Below are 22,149 nucleotides of genomic sequence, written 5' to 3' on the forward strand. Positions count from 1 at the left end.
TATGCAGATGCAGTCGTTGACATTTAATGGACGATTTCAAAATATACAACACATATGCAATCGTGGCCAACTAATAAAATTAAACACTTTTTCCCTTAAAAAAAGGTATTGTGCGAGGATGGGTGGCAGGTAAAATGAATGAAAAGAATATTTAAAAAAACAAAAAATGACTAAGAGATTAATAAGAGGAAAGAAATCTAGTTTGAAACATAAAACAGTTAGTGAGAATTTCCATTCATGCTTTAAAATGAAAATATACAATAATTTCAGTGTTGGTCCTGTAGATATGGAGTCTGGGGAATTAATAGTGGCGGGGGTGGGGGGGGGGGGGTGGGAGATGGAAGATGAATCGAACACGTATTTTGCATCCATATTCACTATGGATGGTACGAGTGATATCCCAGAAAAAAATCAAAATGAGGACATGGAAGGGAGGAACACAGAAAAATTACTATAACCAGGGGAGTGCTACTGAGTAAATAGTCAGAGCTGCCGGCTGACAAGTCATCGGGTCCTGATGAGGGTCCTAAAGCAAGTGACTAGCGAAATAGTTCATGCGTTGGTTGTAACTCCCCAAAATTCCGCAGATTCTTGGAAACCTCCATCACATAGGAAAATAGGGGATATAACACGTTTATTCAAAAAAGGAGGGAGGCAGAAAGCAGGAGGGAAGCCGTGTGGAGCCAATTTATTAGAGTTTTATTAAAGAAAAGTAACATGTGCTGTGGCTAAAGAGGAAATGGTGAATGTACTTTACTTAGATTTCCAGAAGGCATTTGATACGGTGCCACATCAAAAGTTCAAACGTTATTCCAGAACACAAATTCTTATGGTGTGGGTGATAACATATGGGCAAGGATAGAAGATGGGTTAGCTGACAGGAAACATGAGTAGGCATAAACGGGTCAATTGTCGGTTGGCAAGGTGGAACAAGTGATGTGCCACAGGAATCAGTCTGGGGCCTCAAATATTACCATTTATATCAATGACTTGGATGAAGTCGATACATTTACTGATCAGACGAAAGACGTAAAATTAAAGTTGTGAACAGGACAGAAGGGGGCTACACCGGGATGTAGGTAGTGTAAGTAATTGGCAAATATGTGGAAATGGAGTATAATGTGGGAAAATATAAAGTTGCCAATTTTGGAAGGAATAATAAAAAATAAGCATATTGTCTAAAAGACGAGAGATTTCAGAGCTCTGGGATGCAGAGGGATTTGGGCATCCCGGTGCATGGATTGCAAAATGTTAGTATGCAGGTAGACTAAGTAATTCAGAAACCTTATTGAATGATTTAGTTGACAGCGAGAGGTACTGAATAACAAGTTGAGAAGTTATGCCTCAGTTATACAGGGCATTGGTAAAACCGCATCTTAAGTATTATGTATGGCTGTGGTCTCCTTATTTAAGAAGGATGTACAAAGTGTTAGACTCAGCTCAGAGAAGGCTTACTCGACTAATCACTGCAATCAGAGGATTATCTTATGAGGAAAGACTCGACTGACTTGACTTTTATCCGCTGGAGCATAGAAGGGTAAAAGGCGATTTGAGTTAAATATATACCATCCTGATAGTTTTGAAAGGGTGAATATGGCAAGGATGTGTCCTCTTATGCGAGAACGTAGAAACGGAGGTCATTGCTGAAAATGAGGGGACACCCATTTTTCTCTCAGACGGTAGTGTGTTTTTGGAACTATCTTCGTTAAATGGCAGTAGAAGCAGAAGCTTTGAATAATTTTAAGGCAGAGCTAGATAGATTCTTGATCAGCAAGGAAGTTAACGGTTCTTGGGGGGTACGTGGGAATGTGGAGTTGAGGTTACAATCAGATGAGCCACCATCTTATTGAAAAAGTCAAGGGGCCGAGTGACCTACTCTGCTCCGAACTTGTGTGATCGTCTGATTCTCCAGTTATTGGACAAGCATCAGTCTAATACATAATGTGTAATATTTTACAATTCCCTGTCAGAGATTCGGTAGTATTTACGCACAGGAACACAGAAGAGTCAAGAACAACAGTAGGTCACTCAGTCCCTCGCGACCGCTCCGCGATATCATAAGATGGTCATATTGTGGATGTGTCCAGCACCAATTTACTGACTATCTCATGCCACCCACAGAACCATGGTACAGCGGTTATCATGGGGGATTTTAATCTACATGTCGATTGGTTTAACCAGGTCGGTCAAGGCAGCCTTGAGGAGGAGTTTATAGAATGTATCCGCGATAGATTCCTAGAACAGTATGTAATGGAATTTACGAGGGAACAAGCGGTCCTAGATCTGGTCATGTGTAATGAGACAGGATTGATTCAGGATCTCATAGTTAGGGATCCTCTCGGAAGGAGCGATCACAATATGGTGGAATTTAAAATACAGATGGAGGGTGAGAAGGTAAAATCAAGCACTAGAGTTTTGTGCTTAAACAAAGGAGATTACAATGGGATGAGAGAAGAACTAGCTAAGGTAGACTGGGAGCAAAGACTTTATAGTGAAACTGTTGAGAAACAGTGCAGAACCTTCCAAGTGATTTTTCACAGTGCTCAGCAAAGGTTTGCCCCAACAAAAAGGAAGGACGGTAAAAAGAGGGAAAATCGACCGTGGATATCTAAGGAAATAAGGGAGAGTATCAAATTGAAGGAAAAAACATACAAAGTAGCAAAGATCAGTGGGAGACTAGAGGACTGGGAAATCTTTAGGGGGCAACAGAAAGCTACTAAAAAAGCTATAAAGAAGAGTAAGAGAGATTATGAGAGTAAACTTGCTCAGAATATAAGAACAGATGGTAAAGGTTTCTACAAATACATAAAACAAAAAAGAGTGGCTAAGGTAAATATTGGTCCTTTAGAGGATGAGAAGGGAGATTTAGTAATGGGAGATGAGGAAATGGCTGAGGAACTCAACAGGTTTTTTGGGTCGGTCTTCACAGTGGAAGACACAAATAACATGCCAGTGACTGATGGAAATGAAGCTATGACAGGTGAGGACCTTGAGAGGATTGTTATCACCAAAGAGGTAGTGATGGGCAAGCTAATGGGGCTAAAGGTAGACAAGTCTCCTGGACCTGATGGAATGCATCCCAGAGTGCTGAAAGAGATGGCTAGGGAAATTGCAAATGCACTAGTGATAATTTACCAAAATTTACTAGACTCTGGGGTGGTCCCGGCGGATTGGGAATTAGCAAACGTGACACCACTGAGGAGGTAGGCAGAAAGCGGGTAATTATAGGCCAATGAGCTTAACTTCGGTAGTAGGGAAGATGCTTGAATCTATCATCAAGGAAGAAATAGCGAGGCATCTGGATGGAAATTGTCCCATTGGACAGACGCAGCATAGGTTCACAAAGGGCAGGTCGTGCCTAACTAATTTAGTGGAATTTTTTGAGGACATTAACAGTGCGGTAGATAACGGGGAGCCAATGGATGTCGTATATCTGGATTTCCAGAAAGCCTTTGACAAGGTGCCACACAAAAGGTTGTTGCATCATATAAAGATGCATGGCATTAAGGGGAAAGTAGTAGCATGGATAGAGGATTGGTTAATTAATAGAAAGCAAAGAGTGCGGATTAATGGGTGTTTCTCTGGTTGGCAATCAGTAGCTAGTGGTGTCCCTCAGGGATCAGTGTTGGGCCCACAACTGTTCACAATTTACATAGCTGATTTGGAGTTGGGGACCAAGGGCAATGTGTCCAAGTTTGCAGACGACACTAAGATAAGTGGTAAAGCAAAAAGTGCAGAGGATACTGGAACTCTGCAGAGGGATTTGGATAGGCTAAGTGAATGGGCTAGGGTCTGGCAGATGGAATACAATGTTGACAAATGTGAGGTTATCCATTTTGGTAGGAATAACAGCAAAAGGGATTATTATTTAAATGATTAAATATTAAAACATGCTACTGTGCAGAGAGACCTGGGTGTGCTAGCGCATGAGTCGCAAAAAGTTGGTTTACTGGTGGAACAGGTGATTAAGAAGGCAAATGGAATTTTGTCCTTCATTGCTAGAGGGATGGAGTTTAAGACTAGGGAGGTTCTGCTGCAATTGTATAAGGTGTTAGTGAGGCCACACCTGGAGCATTGTGTTCAGTTTTGGTCTCCTTACTTGAGAAACGACGTACTGGCACTGGAGGGTGTGCAGAGGAGATTCACTAGGTTAATCCCAGAGCTGAAGGGGTTGGATTACGAGGAGAGGTTGAGTAGACTGGGACTGTACTCGTTGGAATTTAGAAGGATGAGGGGGGGATCTTATAGAAACATATAAGATTATGAAGGGAATAGATAGGATAGATGCGGACAGGTTGTTTCCACTGGCAGGTGAAAGCAGAACTAGGGGGCATAGCCTCAAAATAAGGGGAAGTAGATTTAGGACTGAGTTTAGGAGGACCTTCTTCACCCAAAGGGTTGTGAATCTATGGAATTCCTTGCCCAGTGAAGCAGTAGAGGCTCATTCATTAAATTTTTTAAAGATAAAGATAGATAGTTTTTTGAAGAATAAAGGGATTAAGGGTTATTGTGTTCGGGCCGGAAAGTGGAGCTGAGTCCACAAAAGATCAGCCATGATCTCATTGAACGATAGAGCAGGCTCGAGGGGCCAGATGGCCTACTCCTGCTCCTAGTTCTTATGTTCTTATGTTCTTATGTTCATTCACCTTCTTACCGATCAAAAATCCAACTTAGCTTTGAAAATATTCCTTGACCCGCTTCCACCAATGTCTGGGATAAAATATTCCACAGGCTAAAGACACAGAGCGAGATTTCTTACAATTGTCTTAAATTTCAGACTCCTACGTTTTAAACCGTGTCCCTTGTTTCTCGAGTCCCCCACAAGGGAAAACATCCTCTCAGCATCCACAGTGCCAATTCCCCTCCGGATCTGATATGTTTCAATAAGATTACCTCTCGTACTTCGAGAGTCCAAAGGCTACCGGCCAAAGCTGGCCAACCTTTCCTCATAAGATAACCCCCTCATCCCAGGAACCTGTTCAGTGAACCTTGTCTGACTTGTGTCTAATGCAATTATATCCTTTCTTAAATTGGGATCCAAATTGCACATACTATGCCAGATGTGGTTTCAGCAACATCCTGAACAACTTTAACATAAATTACGTACTTTTACACTCAATTCTCCTTCTGTAAATAATAACATTCCATTTGCCTTCTTAATCACTTGCTGCACTTATATACCAGACTTTTGGTATTGGTGGCCTAGATGCTATGCTACAGAGGTTTGCAGTCCGTCTCCATTCAAATAATACACTACTTTTTGATTCTTATTGCCAAAGTTGGCAAGTTCAAATCTTGCCACACTCAACTCCATCTGCTAATGTTTTGTCTACTCATTTAGCCTATTTAAATTAAATTGCAGTATATTCATGTCCTTCTAACAGCTTGTATTCCTCTCAATATTTGTGCCATCAGTACATTTAGCTGCCATACTTTCAGCCACATCATCCAAGTCATTCATATAGGTTAGAAATAGTTGAGGTCCCAGTATTGATTCTGTGGCACTCCACTAAGTAACAGCTTCCTAACGCAAACATTACATATGTATCTCAACTTCCTGCTCCCTGTTAGATAACCAATCATCTATCTCTGCTAATACATCAACGTCTATAACACGAATTCGTTCTTTATGGACCTTTGATGTGGCACCTCGAATCATCGAATCATAGAATCATATAATTTACAGTGCAGAAAGAGTCCATTCGGCCCATCGAGTTTGCACCGGCCCTTGGAAAGAGCACCCTAACCAAGCCCAATCTTCCACCCTATCCCAGTAACCCCACCTAACCTTTTTTGGACGCTAACGGCAATTTAGCATAGCCAGTCCACCTAACCTGCACATCTCTGGACTGTGGAAGGAAACCGGAGCACCCGGAGGAAATCCAGAATGTGCAGGCTCAGCACAGACAGTGACCCAAGCCCGGAATCGAACCTTATACCCAGGAGCTGTGAAGCAACTGTGCTAGCCACTACGCTACCGTGCTGCCCTTGTTCTACCGTGCTACCCTTGTTGAATTAATTTTGGAAATCGAAGTACACATCAATAGGTTCCCCTTTATCCTCTTTGCTTGGTACTTCTTAAAATAATTCTCATAAATTAATCCACTGTGATTTCTCTTTCACAAAACCACGTTTATTCTCTCTGATTTCAAAGTCCTGCTGTTACCTCCTTAACAATGAATTCAAGCATTTTCCCTGTGACAGAGGTCGGCTAACTTGGTTTATGGGTTCCGACTTTATGTTTTCCTCCTTTCTTGAACAGAAGTGTTACCTTGGCATTTTCCTAATCCGCTGGGACGTTTTCAGAATCTAGGCGATTATGGAAGATCACAACCAATGCATTCACTATTTCTGCAGCCACTTTCTAAGACCCTGGGATGAAAGTCGTGAGATCCAGGGGACTTGTCAACCTTTACATATAATAGTTTCTGCAGTGTCCCTTTTCCAATATAGTGTTGGTAATGCCGTTGCATATCAAGGAGAGCCGGTCAGTTTTCCTTTTATTAGAGATGGCCATTGTCTGGCACTTGTGTGGTGTGAAGGTTACATACCATTCATCATCTCAACCCTTAAAGTTGTCCAGCGTTGATACAAATGTTAATGGGTAATTCAGTGTCTAAGGATGTGCGAATTATAGGAACAATGCAAACATTAGTGAACATGCCTAATTCTGGCTAGATGATGGAGGCAAGGTCACCTTGAAGCAGCGTAAGATAGCTCGGCCTCGTACACTAGCATACAGAACTCCTGCAATAATATTCTGGGGCTGGGATGATTGATCTCGAACAATCTCATCCAACATTCTTTGTGCCAAACATGGTTCCTATCAGTGACGTGTTTCACCTCGAATTTTCACTGACTTTAATTTTGTTTGGGCACACCGATGCAAGACTATCTTTTGCTATCCTGATGTTACTGGCAATCATTCTCGCATATTCTCTTGAATTTAGCTCTTTGGTTCATATCTAGACAAAGATTGGAATGAGAACAGGAACCAAGTGACATGGCCAGAATCCAGAATGAATATCGGTGAGTATATTATTGCTGTGTAAAAGCTTGACAGCACTCTCACTAAAACCTTCCATCAATATGGCAGTGGTGGAGAGTATGTACGTGGGGCAACAGTGGGTGGTTTGGATTCCTCCCTACGCCATTCGTTCCAACAAGTACCATAACTTCTGGCAATTCTGGTTTTCCCCAGAGCAATGATTTACTTGCTCCATGACATCCTTATTCTAGGATGAAGGAGCCAACATGTTGTATGTTGACGTCAGCAAAACTTGACTAATGAATCACCAGTCACTACTGGATTCCTACACTTCACTTTACCATCCAAACAATCCTTTTTTCCACTGCCTCAGTTTGGCACCTCCTTTGAGGTATCATTACATTCAACAGAATTAAATGCTGGCCATAGTTTTGAGAGTGGCACCATCCCAAAGGGGTTTCCCTGTTTAATTCTTACTATGTTTCCAGATGGCCACACGCTTCCTGTTCTAAACTCATCAGTATAAATACTCCAGGTGGAAGTGTATGTCTTAACAGAGTTGGAAATTGTTGGTGTTGTAATAAAGAACGTGTGCAGTCAGAAACTCATCCCAGGACCAAACCTGGCAATGAGGATGCAAAGGATGTTGCTGTTCAAGAGAGAATGACCTGAATGGTCGATCGATTTTGCGTTGTGGTGATAATGAGCTCAAGAAGGCATCTCAAAATGATTACTTAAGACTTTCTGATGCTTTGTGGAGTTTTCGATAATCTAAGCCCTAATTTTGAGCAGGCCGCCTGATTTCCCAGAGGTTCTCAATGGATTGAAGCACATCGTAGAGAGATGGCTATTGGATTGATTGGTGTGAATGGAAGCCTTGGAGTATTTCCTGTTGTTATTTCAGATGACCATATCCTGCAGTAGTTGTTTTTTTCGAAAGGAAAGTTCGTTATTAGGGATAGAAATGGAGATGTTACAAGATCGGATAAGGGAAGGAGAAGTAGGGGAACATCTAGGTAATAGTGGCCATGAGAATATACTTTAAGATGATGATGTGGAGGGTGTAATATGATTAAAATAAAGTTACTGGGTAGGACAAAAGCTAATTTTACGAGACTGAGCATTACATGTGATAAAATAATGTAATCACTTATTAGCACAGAACTTGAACATTGCTATGAAGCGAGACATGTTGCTGAAGCTTTTCATCTTGAACTCATCAGGGCAAACACAAGAATGCCAAATTGCAAACCACGATACAATTAATAGTACAGGAGGAAAGGGATGCTGTTGGTTTGCAAGTCGAGCCCGATTGGCCAAGGCATCACCATGCAGATTGAAACGGGAAGCTATAATGTCTCTGTCTTTCAGATAATTCAAAAAGGCCCTGGATCTATTCATTTTGTTTGCTGAGAACTGTTTATAAAACAATAAGAACATAAGAAATAGGAGCAGGAGTACGCCATTCAGTCATTAGTCATCGAAGGTTGATTAGAACACACTTAGAATACTACATGCAGTTCTGGTTGCAATATTATAAAACAATATAGGGACATAGAGAGACTGCAGTGGAAATTTGGCAGCGTTACACCCTCATGCGTAAGTATACATACCAAGAAATGATTTGACAGACTGGATCTCTTTTATCTTGATCAAAAAAGACTGAATGCTCAGCTAATAGAGTTTATTTTAAGGTTTTTTTTTCATAAACTAGAAAAAGAGAGACATTTTACTTGCGGGAAAGAGCATAAAAAGAGGTCACTAATACAGGATAATCACCAATAAATCCAGCAGATAATTCAGAAGAAACTTGTTTAACCACCGACTGATGAGAATGTAGAATCCACTACCACAGGGCTTGGTTCACGTGAAGAGTATTGATGCAGTTAAGGGGACGTTAGACAAGCAATTGAGGGAAAGTGGTATAGAGTGTTTATTTATTGTGTTTACCTATAAGGTATATCCTCTATAGGTAAACACAATAAATGTCTACCACAGAATGTAACCTTCGTTTCGCTGGCTTCTAAAGTCAGGCAACACTGCATGCCATTAGCGAGGCCCGAATTATTGCCAACAAATGGGTGAAACTGTATTTACTGTTGATTAAGCATCCCTTTGGTTCGTAAACATATTTTGTATTGTTAATGTCAGAGCTCTATAGTGGTCGCATAATAACAATAATTTGTATCGATCATAAAACAGTGGAACATATTATCAGTGGAAATCTAACAGAATGTTGTGCCAATTATGTTTTTCTTCGTGTACGTGGCAACACTAGATGAAGAAAAAGTACCGTCAATTTTTTAAACCAAGGATCTATTCGCAAAAGGTCCGAGTCAAATTCACAGTAAATTACGAGCCATAAATAATATAGCCGAGTTAATAAAGTAGAAAATATTGTAGTATTTACAATTAAAGTTGCACAATGGTAAATGTGCAAAGCAGTACTTCTGGTTTTCGGTAGAGGCACTATTGCTTTAAGAGTTTTTGCTGTTATTATTGGCGGAGTCTCTTTGTGTCGCTGTCTACCAATGAGGTGAAGAAATGTGGCGAGAGATCCAGCACCACTCCTCCTGCACCAAACACTGCGCAGTGCCGAGGAAACGAACAGAACTCCTCAATCGCCGGTCTCAATTCATCCCTGAGGGAGGCTCCGCGAAACTATAAGGTATTTGTACAAATGTTTTCGGGGATTTTGACAAAGAAAGTCAGCTGGACGGCACACGCTAAACATAACTGTTCATCAGGAAACCAGAGAAATTAACAAATAGATGCGAAACACAGCAAACGCCGAACAATTAATCCCAGACTCCGGCAGTTAGAATTGCAGAACATTCATCCAAGCATGGCCTACACGTTAAACTGCCGTCGGACACACTGGCGCGTCTTTTATTTAATGTTGGTTTATATCACACACTCAGTTTCCGGAATCATTCGATACTCAATTCCTGAAGAATTAACGATCCGTTCTGTTGTTGGAAACATTGCGAAGGACCTGGGGTTAGATGTGAACCAGCTCTCATTGCGTGGGTTTCGGGTTGTATCGGAGTATAAACGGCAATATCTGGACGTCAATTTAAAGACTGGAATATTGAGCATAAAAGAGACAGTAGACAGGGAAGAGATTTGTGCTCAAAGCCTCGGGTGTGTGCTGATGTTGGAAGCTGTGGTAGAAAATCCATTAAAGCTATATCGCGTGGAAGTTGAGATTCTCGACATAAATGACAATCCACCCGTCTTCCAGAAAAACGAGTTCCATTTTCAAATCTCCGAATATGTGTCAGCCGGAGCGCGCTTTCAACTGCAGAGCGCGCTTGATCCGGATGCTGGAACCAACGGTGTCCGGACCTACCAACTCAGCGAAAGTGAGCACTTTATTTTAGACTTAAAATCAAGTCAGACACACACTGTCATCCCAGAGTTAATACTTCAAAAGCCTCTTGACCGCGAACAGCAGGCAACCCATCAGCTAACGCTGACTGCAATTGATGGCGGCACCCCTGAAAAATCCGGGACCACCCACATTCTTATCAATGTATCTGATGTGAACGATAATGCTCCCGTTTTCGAACAGACCGTGTATGAGGTCACCACGACGGAAAATGTGCCGAAGGGTTCTGTGATAGCGAAAGTAACTGCCAATGATGTAGATGAAGGCCTGAATGGTGAGATCGCCTATTCTCTCAGCGATCGAACCCCAGGAAGATTGCGGAGCCTGTTTCGGGTAAATTCGCAAAGCGGAGAAATTGGCGTGAAAGGCATTGTGGACTTTGAGGAGACAAAGGATTATGAAATTTCAGTGCAAGCTTTGGACAGAGGTCCACATGCTGTGCCAGCATACTGTACGGTCCTTATAAAGGTCCTGGATATCAATGATAACGCTCCTGAAATAACAGTGACTTCAAATTCAGGTCCGATCCCAGAGGACGCTCCTCCCAAAACCCCTGTCGCACTTTTAAAAGTAACAGATCAGGATTCTGAAGAAAGGGGAAATGTTCACTGTTATATCTCTCAAAATATTCCCTTCAATCTTGATAAATCTTTCCTTAACTACTACACAGTAGTGCTTGCTGGTCACCTCGATCGTGAAAAAGTGTCTGAGTACAACATTACAATCACCTGCCGTGACAGGGGGTCACCTCCGCTCACGAATCATAAAACCATCCATATTCATGTCTCAGATGTGAATGATAACCCACCCCACTTTACGAAGCCTTCCTTTGTTATGTATGTAACAGAGAATAACCGAATCGGCGCGTCTATTGGTTCGGTGTCAGCCTTAGATGCAGATTTTGACGAGAATGCCAATCTGTTATATTCCATTATTGATGACCCGGTAAATGGCTTTGCGGCGCCGACGTTCGCCTCAATCAATTCAGCCACCGGTGTGATGTCTGCTCGCCGCTCGTTTGATTACGAACAAATGAAAAGTTTTCAGCTTTTTGTGCAAGTAAAGGATTCTGGATCCCCTCCGCTCAGCGAAAACGTAACAGTCAATGTGATCATCGTAGATCAGAATGACAATGCCCCTGTGATCGTATCGCCCTTGACAAGTGGAGGGTCTAAAGCAGAGGAGACAATGCCTCGATCCGCTGACCCGGGTTACTTAGTTGCGAAAGTTACGGCCACCGATGCAGATTCTGGGCAGAACTCACACCTTTTCTATCAACTACTGCAACCAAATAATGAAAGCATGTTTACCGTATCCCGGGAGACCGGGGAAATCTGGACTATCCGGCGTTTTGGACTCAGAGATTTACCTCAACAGAAACTCCTCATTTTGGTCAGGGACAACGGAAAGCCATCCCTTTCATCAACAGCCAGCATCACGTTATCCGTGTTGGAGAGTAATACAGAACATGCATCAACTTTCGGCCTCTTGGGGAATTCGGAACCGTGGACGTCCGATTTAAGGCGTTATTTGATTATATCTTTTGCTGCCATTTCGTTGATTTTCCTAATCGCTATTATAATTCTCGCAATGAAGATCCACAGAGGCAGAGATGGAATGCATGACTGCAGTTGTTCTTGGCCCATATTAATACAGAAGGATGCGCGGCATGGAATTCATCAGCCTGGTGGTAATATTCACCCACCGGCAGATTTTACAGGGGCTTACGAAAGCGACACACTCCCTCAAACGGTTCAGTACGAATTGTGCCCAGACCCAACCATAAGTGATTTTATGTTTCTACAACTGCATGGCCCTGCTACACCAATGATTAATACCAAGACAGGGTCGTGTGTGTCGCAAGAAAATGAAAAAACACAGAATTCTGCAATTAAGGGAAGTGTGGAGACCCGAGAGGTGAGCCCTGCTTCAAATCTTTCAGAATACATGGATGGCATATAACCTCATACCTAACAGTGGCAGAATTGGTGATCGTATTGAAAAAAACTAGATGGTATTGCTTAGTCTTGACAGCAAAGAAAAATGCCAGATTCTGCCAAGTTGAAATGAAATGAAAATCGCATATTGTCACAAGTAGGCTTCAAATAAAGTTACTGTGAAAAGCCCCGAGTCGCCACATTCTGGCACCTTTTCGGGGAGGCTGGTACGGGAATTGAACCGTGCTGCTGGCCTGCCTTGGTATGCTTTCAAAGCCAGCGATTTAGCCCTGTGCTAAACCAGCCCCGAGCTGCTTTAGCATTCGCTTCAACATTCTATTGGGCAATGCAATATATATATTAACAACAGGCTGTGTAATTGCGTTTTCCTCATGTCCTCTCTGGTCGTTTTGCCTCTGTTTCACTTTCCAAACATGCTGCCAGATTTTCCAGTATTTCCAGAAAATATTGCCTTTATTTTGGATGCCCAACATCCATTGTATGTTACCCTTCGAGATAAGCAAACAGTGGCAGGGAAAATGTGTCTACTTGTGGAACATGAATCAATGATGTTTCTTAAGCATCTGTTTGTTTCCAGAAGCTTTGAAATTATTCTTGTAGAAATTCTTCTCCATAGTTCGTGGAACGACACGAATGGCTGTATTATTACATTCCTTCTCAAGGGCAATTAGGGATGGACAATAAATCCTGACGCAGCCAGCGACTTCCACACCCTATACATGTATTGGGGGTTTTCACATTAACCTCACTGAAGCCTACTTGTGACAATAAGCGATTATTATTATTAGCATTTGTAATTTTTAAAAAAGTAACGTTTTCCGAACATATTACAGAACAAAAGATATTTAACAAAATATTATTCAGGGAATCAGAGGCCAATTAGCCAGTCAGCTTGAGAATTGATAGATTTACATCAATATAGATAAAGGTAAGCCACTGTCTGTATGAATAACAAACGTTAACAGCATATCCATAGATCCATGAAGGCGGCAGGGCAGGCAGATGAGGGGGCTAGGAAGAGACATGGGTCGATTGCCTTTATTAACCGAATCATAGAATACAAGAGCAGGTAGGTCATGCTGGAACCGTATAAAACGTTGGTTCGGCCACAGATGGAGTGATGTGCGCAGTTCTGGTCACGACACAATAGGAAGGATTGAATTGCACTAGAGAAGATGCAGAGGAGACTTATCAGGTTGCTGTCTGAGCTGGAGGATCGGAGTTATGTGGAGAGATTGGTTGGCTGGGGCTGCTTTCCATGCAGCAGAAAAGTTTGACAGGACATCTGTAATGTAAGGAAGGGCATAGACAGGATGATATGAAATCAATTTTCCATTATTACGGGGCAATAATCAAAGAGCGTAGATTTAAATTAAGAGTGGAGTGGAAGATAAAAGAGGGCGGTGGATTTTGAAGCTCAATACCTGAAAAGGCGGTGGAGCCTGGAACTCTCGTAACGTTTAAGAAGTATTTAGATATTCACTTGCATTGCTGTATTCCCCAGGGCTCTGGGCCAAGCGTCGAAACATGGGATGATAGTAGTCAGATATTTGTCAACCGGTATGGACACCGTGGGCCGAATGGCCTCCTTCTGTGCTGTGAGCGTCTATCTATAAAAAACAACGGGTCCGCTATTAAAAAATAACCTACGTTTATTGTCATGCTCTATTGGCGCAGCATCAGTTCAGAATACGATGCGCATCCAATGTAAAATTAACATAACCTGTCTCATCCAAAGTTCCACATTGGTTTCACATCTGGTATGGGATCCAGAAAATGTAACCCGAACTGTCTAACCACAAATCCATCATTCAGTCTACTACAAGAATGCCATTGTAGTAAGATGGGTAAATTAGAAAGCTGGGCAAGCCTAACAACCCTAAAGTTAATCTAGACGCTTTTCCTAAAAATAAGTGACACGTTAAAAATCCAGGAACACCTGTTCCATGAAGATCCGACATTTGAAACAAAAATGAACAAGTTGAGTCAGAACGTTAAATCATAAGGTATTATAATATAATTAAAATGTTATTCGAATTAATGCTTGAGATGTAAGCACTGCTCGGAATCCCAGCATATGTTGCAAATTCCTACTTGAGAACATGGTGCGGAACCATCTTCTTGAAAGGCTGTAGTTGCTGTGGTGGAGGTGTTCCCACAGTTCTGTTGGGTAGAGTTCCAAAACCTATTCTTGTCGCCAAGTCACAGTCAGAGCTATGTTTTATGCCAAACTCATTGAACCAACGTGCTTACCCTTAATTTTCCTGCTAACGAAGTTATGTGGCAGTTTATCAAGTGCCTTTTGCAAGACCATGTATGTTACACAACTGCATGATGCCTCTTCGCTCGCTCTGATACCTCATCAAAACAAATCTTCAGAAAGTTAGTAACATACGATTTAACATCCTCAAAAAGCCCCTGCAGCCTTCCTTTGATTAATTCTCATTTGTTGAAATGACTGTTAACTTTGCTCCGAATTATCACTTCTAAAAACATTTTCACTACCCAGGCTGAACAGAATGGCCAGGAGTTGCTGGGCTTATCCTCACACACGTTTTCTGAATGAAGGCGATCATTTCCAATTCTACAGTCTACTGACACCACCCCGAACCTTGGATTATGGTCACTGCCTCCATAATTTCCAGCCGTACTTGCTTCTGTATTCTTGGATGCATCACATCTGGCTGATGTGGCTTTATGAATTTTCAGCACCTCTAACCAATGCAGAATTTCCTCTTCAGCAATTGTTTGCCCATCCTGTGACTCAACCTGCTCCTCTTTCGCCATGACTTGTGAATAATCTTCTTCTTTGGTAAAGTGCACAGCCTTTATTTATTACTTCAGCCATACCCGAGGCCTCCACGCATTTGCCCTTTTTTACTCCCTAATGTCTTCTTTTACCACCTAGTTATTATTTGTATGGCAAAGAAGACTTTTGGAATCCGTTTTGTGACAGCTGCCATTTTTTTCACACTTTCTATTTGCTTCTCATAATTCTTTACTAATTTCCCTCCAATGACTTTATATTCAGTCAGGTTCTCAGTTGTATAATCCACGTGACGTCTGTTGTTTTCCCTGATGAAACTTACTTTCTATCAATGTCATTTCCCAAGAGATTCTACATTTGTCTCTCCTACCATTTCCGTCTTTATACCTCAACCACACCTGCGCTGTATTTTGTTCCATTACAGAGTTGTAGTCGAATCTTTTTTTTGAAAAATATTTTATTGGATTTTTTACAATTTATATCCAAAGTTACTGAGTAAGAAAAAACCAACACATGTATCAACACAAATTTCAACAACGACACTAATTTCGATTATCATACATAGATAACTGATCGTACAGGGTGGGTTTACTAAGATCAAAAACTAGTCGAGACAGCTACAAAAGAAAGGGAAAACATTTACAGAAAAAGGACAGCTGATTGCAAGCTGGGCCATCGAGACAGCCAAGGTCTGCCCTCTTGGTCACGTGGGGTCTATGGCTAGCTGTACTCCAATGAAAGGGAATTTTTATCTAGTTATGGGGGTTCCTGTTTGGGAGTCTCCCATGTCCTCCCCCCCCCCCCCCCCACCCCCGCCCGCTCCCCCCCCCGTCCTTGTTTTCTGCTCTGCTTTAGTGTGTGTGTGTGTGTGTCCCTATTTTATTGGTTGATGGTTACAAACAGGTCTCGCAACGTTGGAGGGATCTGAATAGGAAAAGGAACCGTGGCATAACGTTCATTTTGAACAGGTGCACTCTCCCCATCAGAGAGAGCATTTGTGCATCCTACATCTGTAGGTCCATGGTTACCTCCTCCACTAGACTCCTCAGGTTCCATTTGTGGATACATGTCCAGTCATGGACTATTTGGATCCCCAGGTATCAGAATTTGGTCCGGACCAGCTTGAATGGCAGCCTCACTAGCTCTGCTCCCGCCCCCGCCTCCCCCCCCCCCCCCACCCCGCCCCCAACCCAGCTGATGTTCCGTGACTACCTCTGGCACTCAACTCACCAGTTGCCGAGCCAGGGTATTCACCAAGATCTTTGTGTCAATATTACGGAGTGAGCTGGTTCTGTATGACTCGCACTCTGTTGGGTCTTTGACCTTTTTGGGGATCAATGATATCAAGGTCTGTGCCAGCTTTGGTCGCAGGTTTCCCTTTGATACCGAGTCAACAAACTTCTCCTGCAGGTGTGAGGCCACGGCTGGCACAGATCTTTTGTAGAAGTCCGCAGTGAATCTATCTGGCCCTGGCGTCTTTCCCGCCTGCATGGAGGTAATAGTCTCCCAGTTCTCACGGTGCTTCCAGGCCCCGACTCTTTTCCTCCCCCACGACCGGTATGTCCAGTCCATTAAGGACATATCCGAGTCCTACTCTCGGCGTTCGAAAATATACAGCTCTCGGTAGAAAGTCACAAAGGTCTCATTAATTTCGTCTGGGGCTGCGACTAGTTGCTGTTGCTGTCTTTTAACTGTGCTATCTCCCTCGTGGCTGCCTGCTTTCTCAGCTGGTGATCCAGCAGAAAACTGACCTTCTCTCCCTGTTCACAGAAGGGTCTCCGTGTCTGGCAGAGCTGATTCACTGCTTTCCCGGTGGGGAGCAGATCAAGATCCATTTGCAGTTTTTCCTCTCTGCCAGTATTTCCACGATCCAGGCCGTGGGGTATGACTGATCCATCTCCAGCATGGAGTCCACAAACTATTGCCTCGTCGCCCTCTCCTTCTGATCTTTGAGCGCCTGCGTGCAACAATCTCCTCCCTTATCAATGACTTCAGTGCATCCCAGAATGTGGAGGGTGAGACCACCTCATTCTGCTTGCAGGTTACACACCCATCGATGGCTTGTGATAGCCTTTAACAGAATGCCTTATTGGCGAGGAGGACAGTGGTTGAATTTGTTTATTGTCATGTGTACCGAGGTACAGTGAAAAGTATTTTTCTGCGAGCAGTTCAACAGATCATTAAGTACATGGGAAGAAAAGGAATACAAGAAAATACATAATAGGGCAACACAAGGTGTACAATGTAACTACATAAGCACCGGCATCGGATGAAGCATATAGGGTGTAGTGTTAACGAGGTCAGTCCATAAGAGGGTCATTTAGGACTCTGGTAACAGCGGGGAAGAAGCTGTTTTTGGGTCTGTTTGTGCGTGTCCTCAGACTTCTGTATCTCCTGCCCGATGGAAGAAGTTGGAAGAGTGAGTAAGCCGGGTGGGAGGGGCCTTTGATTATGCTGCCCGCTTTCCCCAGGCAGCGGGAGGTGTAGATTGAGTCAATGGAAGGGAGGCAGGTTCGTGTGATGGACTGGGCAGTGTTCACGACTCTCTGAAGTTTCTTGCGGTCCTGGGCCGAGTAGTTGCCATACCAGGCTGTGATACAGCCAGATGGGATGCTTTCTATGGTGCATCTGTAAAAGTTGGGAAGGGTTAATGTGGACATGCCAAATTTCCTTAGTTTCCTGAGGAAGTATAGGCGCTGTTGTGCTTTCTTGGTGGTGGCATCGACGTGGGTGGGCCAGGACAGATTTTTGGAGATGTGCACCCCTAGGAATTTGAAACTGCTAACCATCTCCACCTCAGCCCCGTTGATGCTGACAGGGGTGTGACAGTACTTTGCTTCCTGAAGTCAATGGCCAGCTCTTTAGTGTTGCTGTAATTGAGGGAGAGATTGTTGTCGCTGCACCACTCCAAAAACTTCTCAATCTCCCTCCTGTATTCTGACTCGTCGTTATTCGAGATCCAGCCCACGATGGTCGTATCGTCAGCAAACTTGAAGATGGAGTTGGAACCAACTTTTGCCACGCAGTCGTGTGTGTACAGGGAGTAGAGTAGGAGGCTAAGTACGCAGCCTTGCGGGGTCCCGGTATTGAGGACTATTGTGGAGGAGATGGTTTTGTTTATTCTGCAGCCAGTACTGGCAGTACTTGCAGTTCATTCTGTTGTTCATTGAGCAGCCTGCATGGAGGAATTGCGGCCGTTCGTCTTCAACCGCACATCCACGTGGTGTGGAGCATGGTCAGAGATTACCACTGTGGTGTATTCCGTTTCTACATCTCCTGGAAGCACTAATATGCCCACTACAATGAAGTCAATTCTGGTATCGACCTTGCGGACCTGGAAGAAGAACTCCTTCTACCTCGGGTGTGTGAACCTCCACGGGTCCACTGCATTCATCTGCACTATAAAGGCGCTCAGTTCTCTCGCCATGTTTGACTGTTTCCCGATTTGGGTTGGATCTGTGGGTCATGCATGCAGTTGAAGTGCGCCCCCATAATGAATCGGTGGGAGCCTACTTCGGGAATTTCTGCCATGGATTTCTTTATAAGGTCAGCATCTTTCCAGTTAGGCCATATATGTTTTCCAGCACCACCGGTGCCCTTTCCAGGTCACCGCTCACCATGATATATCATCGCCCCCCCCCCCCCCCCCCAGGTCCTTAACCATCCTTACCGTGGTGAATGTGTCCTGTTATTGAGAAATATGCCCCCCCCCCCCCCACCCTCCCTCCGTACCGTTGCCGAAGTGTTCCTCCACCCTTCCCCCTCCCCGTTCTGGTACCTTTCTGTCATCTCCCCCTCCTTCCCAGGACTTACATTCATGGGAAAGCAAGGCAACGTTATCCCGCACAATTGTTCATTAACGTCCATTATTACTGTTCCTGTTGCTTCCTCAGCCCCTGCTTATGAACAAGAGCAACTGCTTCGCCTGGTGTGGTAAAACAATGTTCCTTATTCTGGTAGGTTCCCCACAGTTTGGCAGGGTACAAAGTCCCAAACTGGACCTTGCTTTTAAACAAAGTTGTTTTGGCTGCATTGAATTTGGCCCGACGCTTGGCCAGGTCCGCCCGAATGTCCTGGTGGGCTCGGATCGTGTGCCCTTCCCATTTGCAAGACTGCGTGTGTCTTGCCCAATTCATGATCTGTTCCTTTTCATGGAACCGGTGGATCTTGGTAATGATGGCCTCCGGTGCTTCCACTGTTTTTGGTCACAGCCGAGTGAGCTATGGGCCCTGTCCACGTCTTGGGCTCTGGGTAAGTTTTCGTCTCCATTCATGCCACATACGAGGGGTTTCTGCCCTCGGTTCCGTCTGACAGACCCATCATTCACAGATTCTGGTGGCATGACCGGCTCTCTTGATCCACCACGTTCCCCTTGAGCACTCCAGGTCGCCATCAGCCTTGCCACCTCCACGTCCAATGAGGCGTTCCTGTCACACTGGCATATCGCCTTCTTCTCGAGCTCCCGCACCGTCGTCTCTTGCGTCTTCAGTCCCCACTCTATCCTGTCCAACACCTCCTTGAAGGGAGACATGGCATCCACAAACATCGACTTCACCGTCACCAAAATTTCCTTTTCAATGGCTTCAGTATGTTTAAGGAGCTCCTGGGTTAGACGGTCCACCCAATGGTTATTGGCGGGTAGGCCAGCATTGGTGTCTGCAATCCGGCTCGTTCAGCGATGTCCCATTCCGCCTCGTTCCACGTGTCCGCCATCTCTATCTATCTCTCCTGTTTCCGACTGGTTTTACCACGTTTTCGGCCCTTAGGCTGGATTGAGGGCATATTCCTGCTATTGTGCTGGTTTCGGGGGAGGGGGAGGGGGTTTTAGGTGGTTTCGTGACCGCTTTTAGGGTTTAATGTGCCTAATTCCAAGTTTCCAAGAGGAAAGCCACCTTTCCTGCGTCAGCTCAGCACATCCCGCCATTGGAAGTCGTTGGAGTCTAATCTTTGATTCCAATTTACTTGGGCCAGATCAATTCTTATCCCACGGAACTTAGGCTTCTTCCAATTACTTCCTCTTACTCTCTATTGCTCCGCATATTTTTCAATACCTAACTGCAACATTATGATACTATGACTGTTGTCGTCTGAAAAAACCCCAACTTGATTCACCTGATTCAGGTCATTGCCTAGAATCCTATTTTCCTTCTTCGTTGGGACTGGAACACACTGCTTTGGAAAATTCATATGGAAACAGATCATAAACTGTCACCCACTCTACCCTGTACATATTCCCACCCGTGTCTATATTATGATTATTAAACTTCGCCATTATGACTACACTCTACTTATTGCATAATTCTGTAAATTCCTTGCAAATTCGATCTACTCTACCATTGCCACTATATGGTGGCTGATAGAATTCATCCAGGCGTGTAATCACACCTTTATTGGATTCTGTCCTTGACTTCTGTAGGATATCCTCCCTCTCTAGTCCGTAATGATCTCCTTAATCAGAACATCTATGTAATCTAATTTATTTTCTTCCCGCTCTTTTCTGAAGGCCTTGTGTCCAGGAGGAACATTTAGTATACAGTTCTACCCTTTCTGAACCAGGTCTCTGTTACAACCCGCGCCTCATCGACCCACGTAGTTATCTATGCCTGACGATCACCAATCTGATTTACCATAACCCATACATTCAGCTCCATGGACAGTAAAAATAATTTCGAATTTACTCCATTCACTCTCACTCTGACTGAACCTAACAAAACATTATTTACCATTCTTGTCCCAACTGCTCCACCTAATTATATGTGCACCTTGTCTCACCACGATAATATTTCCTGGTCGCCACATCCTTGACAAGATAGTTTGAACATTCCCAATAAAACTAGCAAATGGGCCTGCAGAGATATTGGTTCTGGTTCAGTTGAGGTGTAGCGCAATCACCCTGCAGGTCCTTTCTCCCCCTATGCTTTCCCAAACTTCCAGAAATACAAACCTTCCACTCTGCATCATCCACGGATTCATATGTTCTGTTATCCTATTCCTGCGCATCGAGCACATGGCACCAAAAATAATCTGGTGATAACTACCTTGCAAGTTCTGTTTTCGGCTTTGTTTCTGAGCACTATGCACTTCCTGCAAGACTACATTGCTCGTACAACTTATGACTCTGGTACCTATATGGACCCTGACGATTGGGTTTCATTCTTCCTCGTCAAGGTATGTTGCAGCGGCTCAATAACATGCTGGAATCTGGCACGAGGGACGAAAAGTGCCAACATAATTCAAACTTGGGGCGGCAGTGGTGTGGAGACATTGTAAATGGACTCGAAACCCAGAGATTCTTTCATAATAATCTTCATTAGTGTCAAAAGTAGGCTTACATTAACGCTACAATGACGTTACTGTGAAAATCCCCCCGTCGTCACACTCCGGAGCCTGTTCAGGTACACCGAACGAGAATTCAGAATGCCCAATTCAAATAACAAGCACATCTTTCGGGACTTGCGGGAGGAAACCGGTGCACCCGGAGGAAACCCACGCCGAGGAGAATGTGCATACAACGCACAGACAGTGACACAAGCCGGGAATCGAATCCGGATCCCTGGCGTTGTGAAGCAACAGTGCTAACCACTGTGCTGCCTGCGAAACTGATTCGTGTCCTACCATAGCATCTGATGAAATTTGAATTTCTAATGAGGACGTTGAAACCATTGTTGATTGCTGCAACAACCCAGCTGGTTTACAGTGCCCTTTAGGGAAGGGAATTTGAAGTCCTTACATGGTCTGGCCGCCATGTGACTCTAGATCCACCGAAATGTGGTTGACTCTTAAATGTCCTTGGGGATGGACAAGAAATTTCGCCCAGCCAGCAACGTCCATATCCCATGAACCAATAAACATAAATTTCATGATTTTGTAGAGAAGGCTACCTAAACTGAACTGCCAGATATGCTTCAGCGATAGCTCAGATATTTAAAGGGACATTTCAGAATATTCCGAATAGATGTACACCAATGAGGAAGAATAATTGCATGAGACGGGCCCATCATCTGTGTTTAATCAACAGGTACATGAAGTATCAAATTGAAAGTAA

The 22,149-nt window shown here is 43.7% G+C and overlaps 1 protein-coding gene across 9 annotated transcripts in view; it reads left to right on the top strand.

Moving 5' to 3' along the window:
- LOC140427200 (protocadherin alpha-C2-like) overlaps positions 1 to 22,149 on the top strand; it is a 224,294-nt gene that overhangs the window by 197,464 nt on the left and 4,681 nt on the right. The window contains exon 2 of one of the 9 annotated variants that reach the window (XM_072512795.1): positions 6,970 to 7,029. The exons of 6 other annotated variants lie outside the window; for them this stretch is intronic. In XM_072512795.1, coding sequence (XP_072368896.1) covers positions 6,970 to 7,002 — 33 coding nt within the window. In that variant the 3' untranslated portion in view covers positions 7,003 to 7,029. 2 more of the 9 variants (XR_011948405.1, XM_072512790.1) reach the window with 2 other exon arrangements.

Source organism: Scyliorhinus torazame, chromosome 7, assembly GCF_047496885.1.
Source record: "Scyliorhinus torazame isolate Kashiwa2021f chromosome 7, sScyTor2.1, whole genome shotgun sequence".
NCBI lineage: Eukaryota > Metazoa > Chordata > Chondrichthyes > Carcharhiniformes > Scyliorhinidae > Scyliorhinus > Scyliorhinus torazame.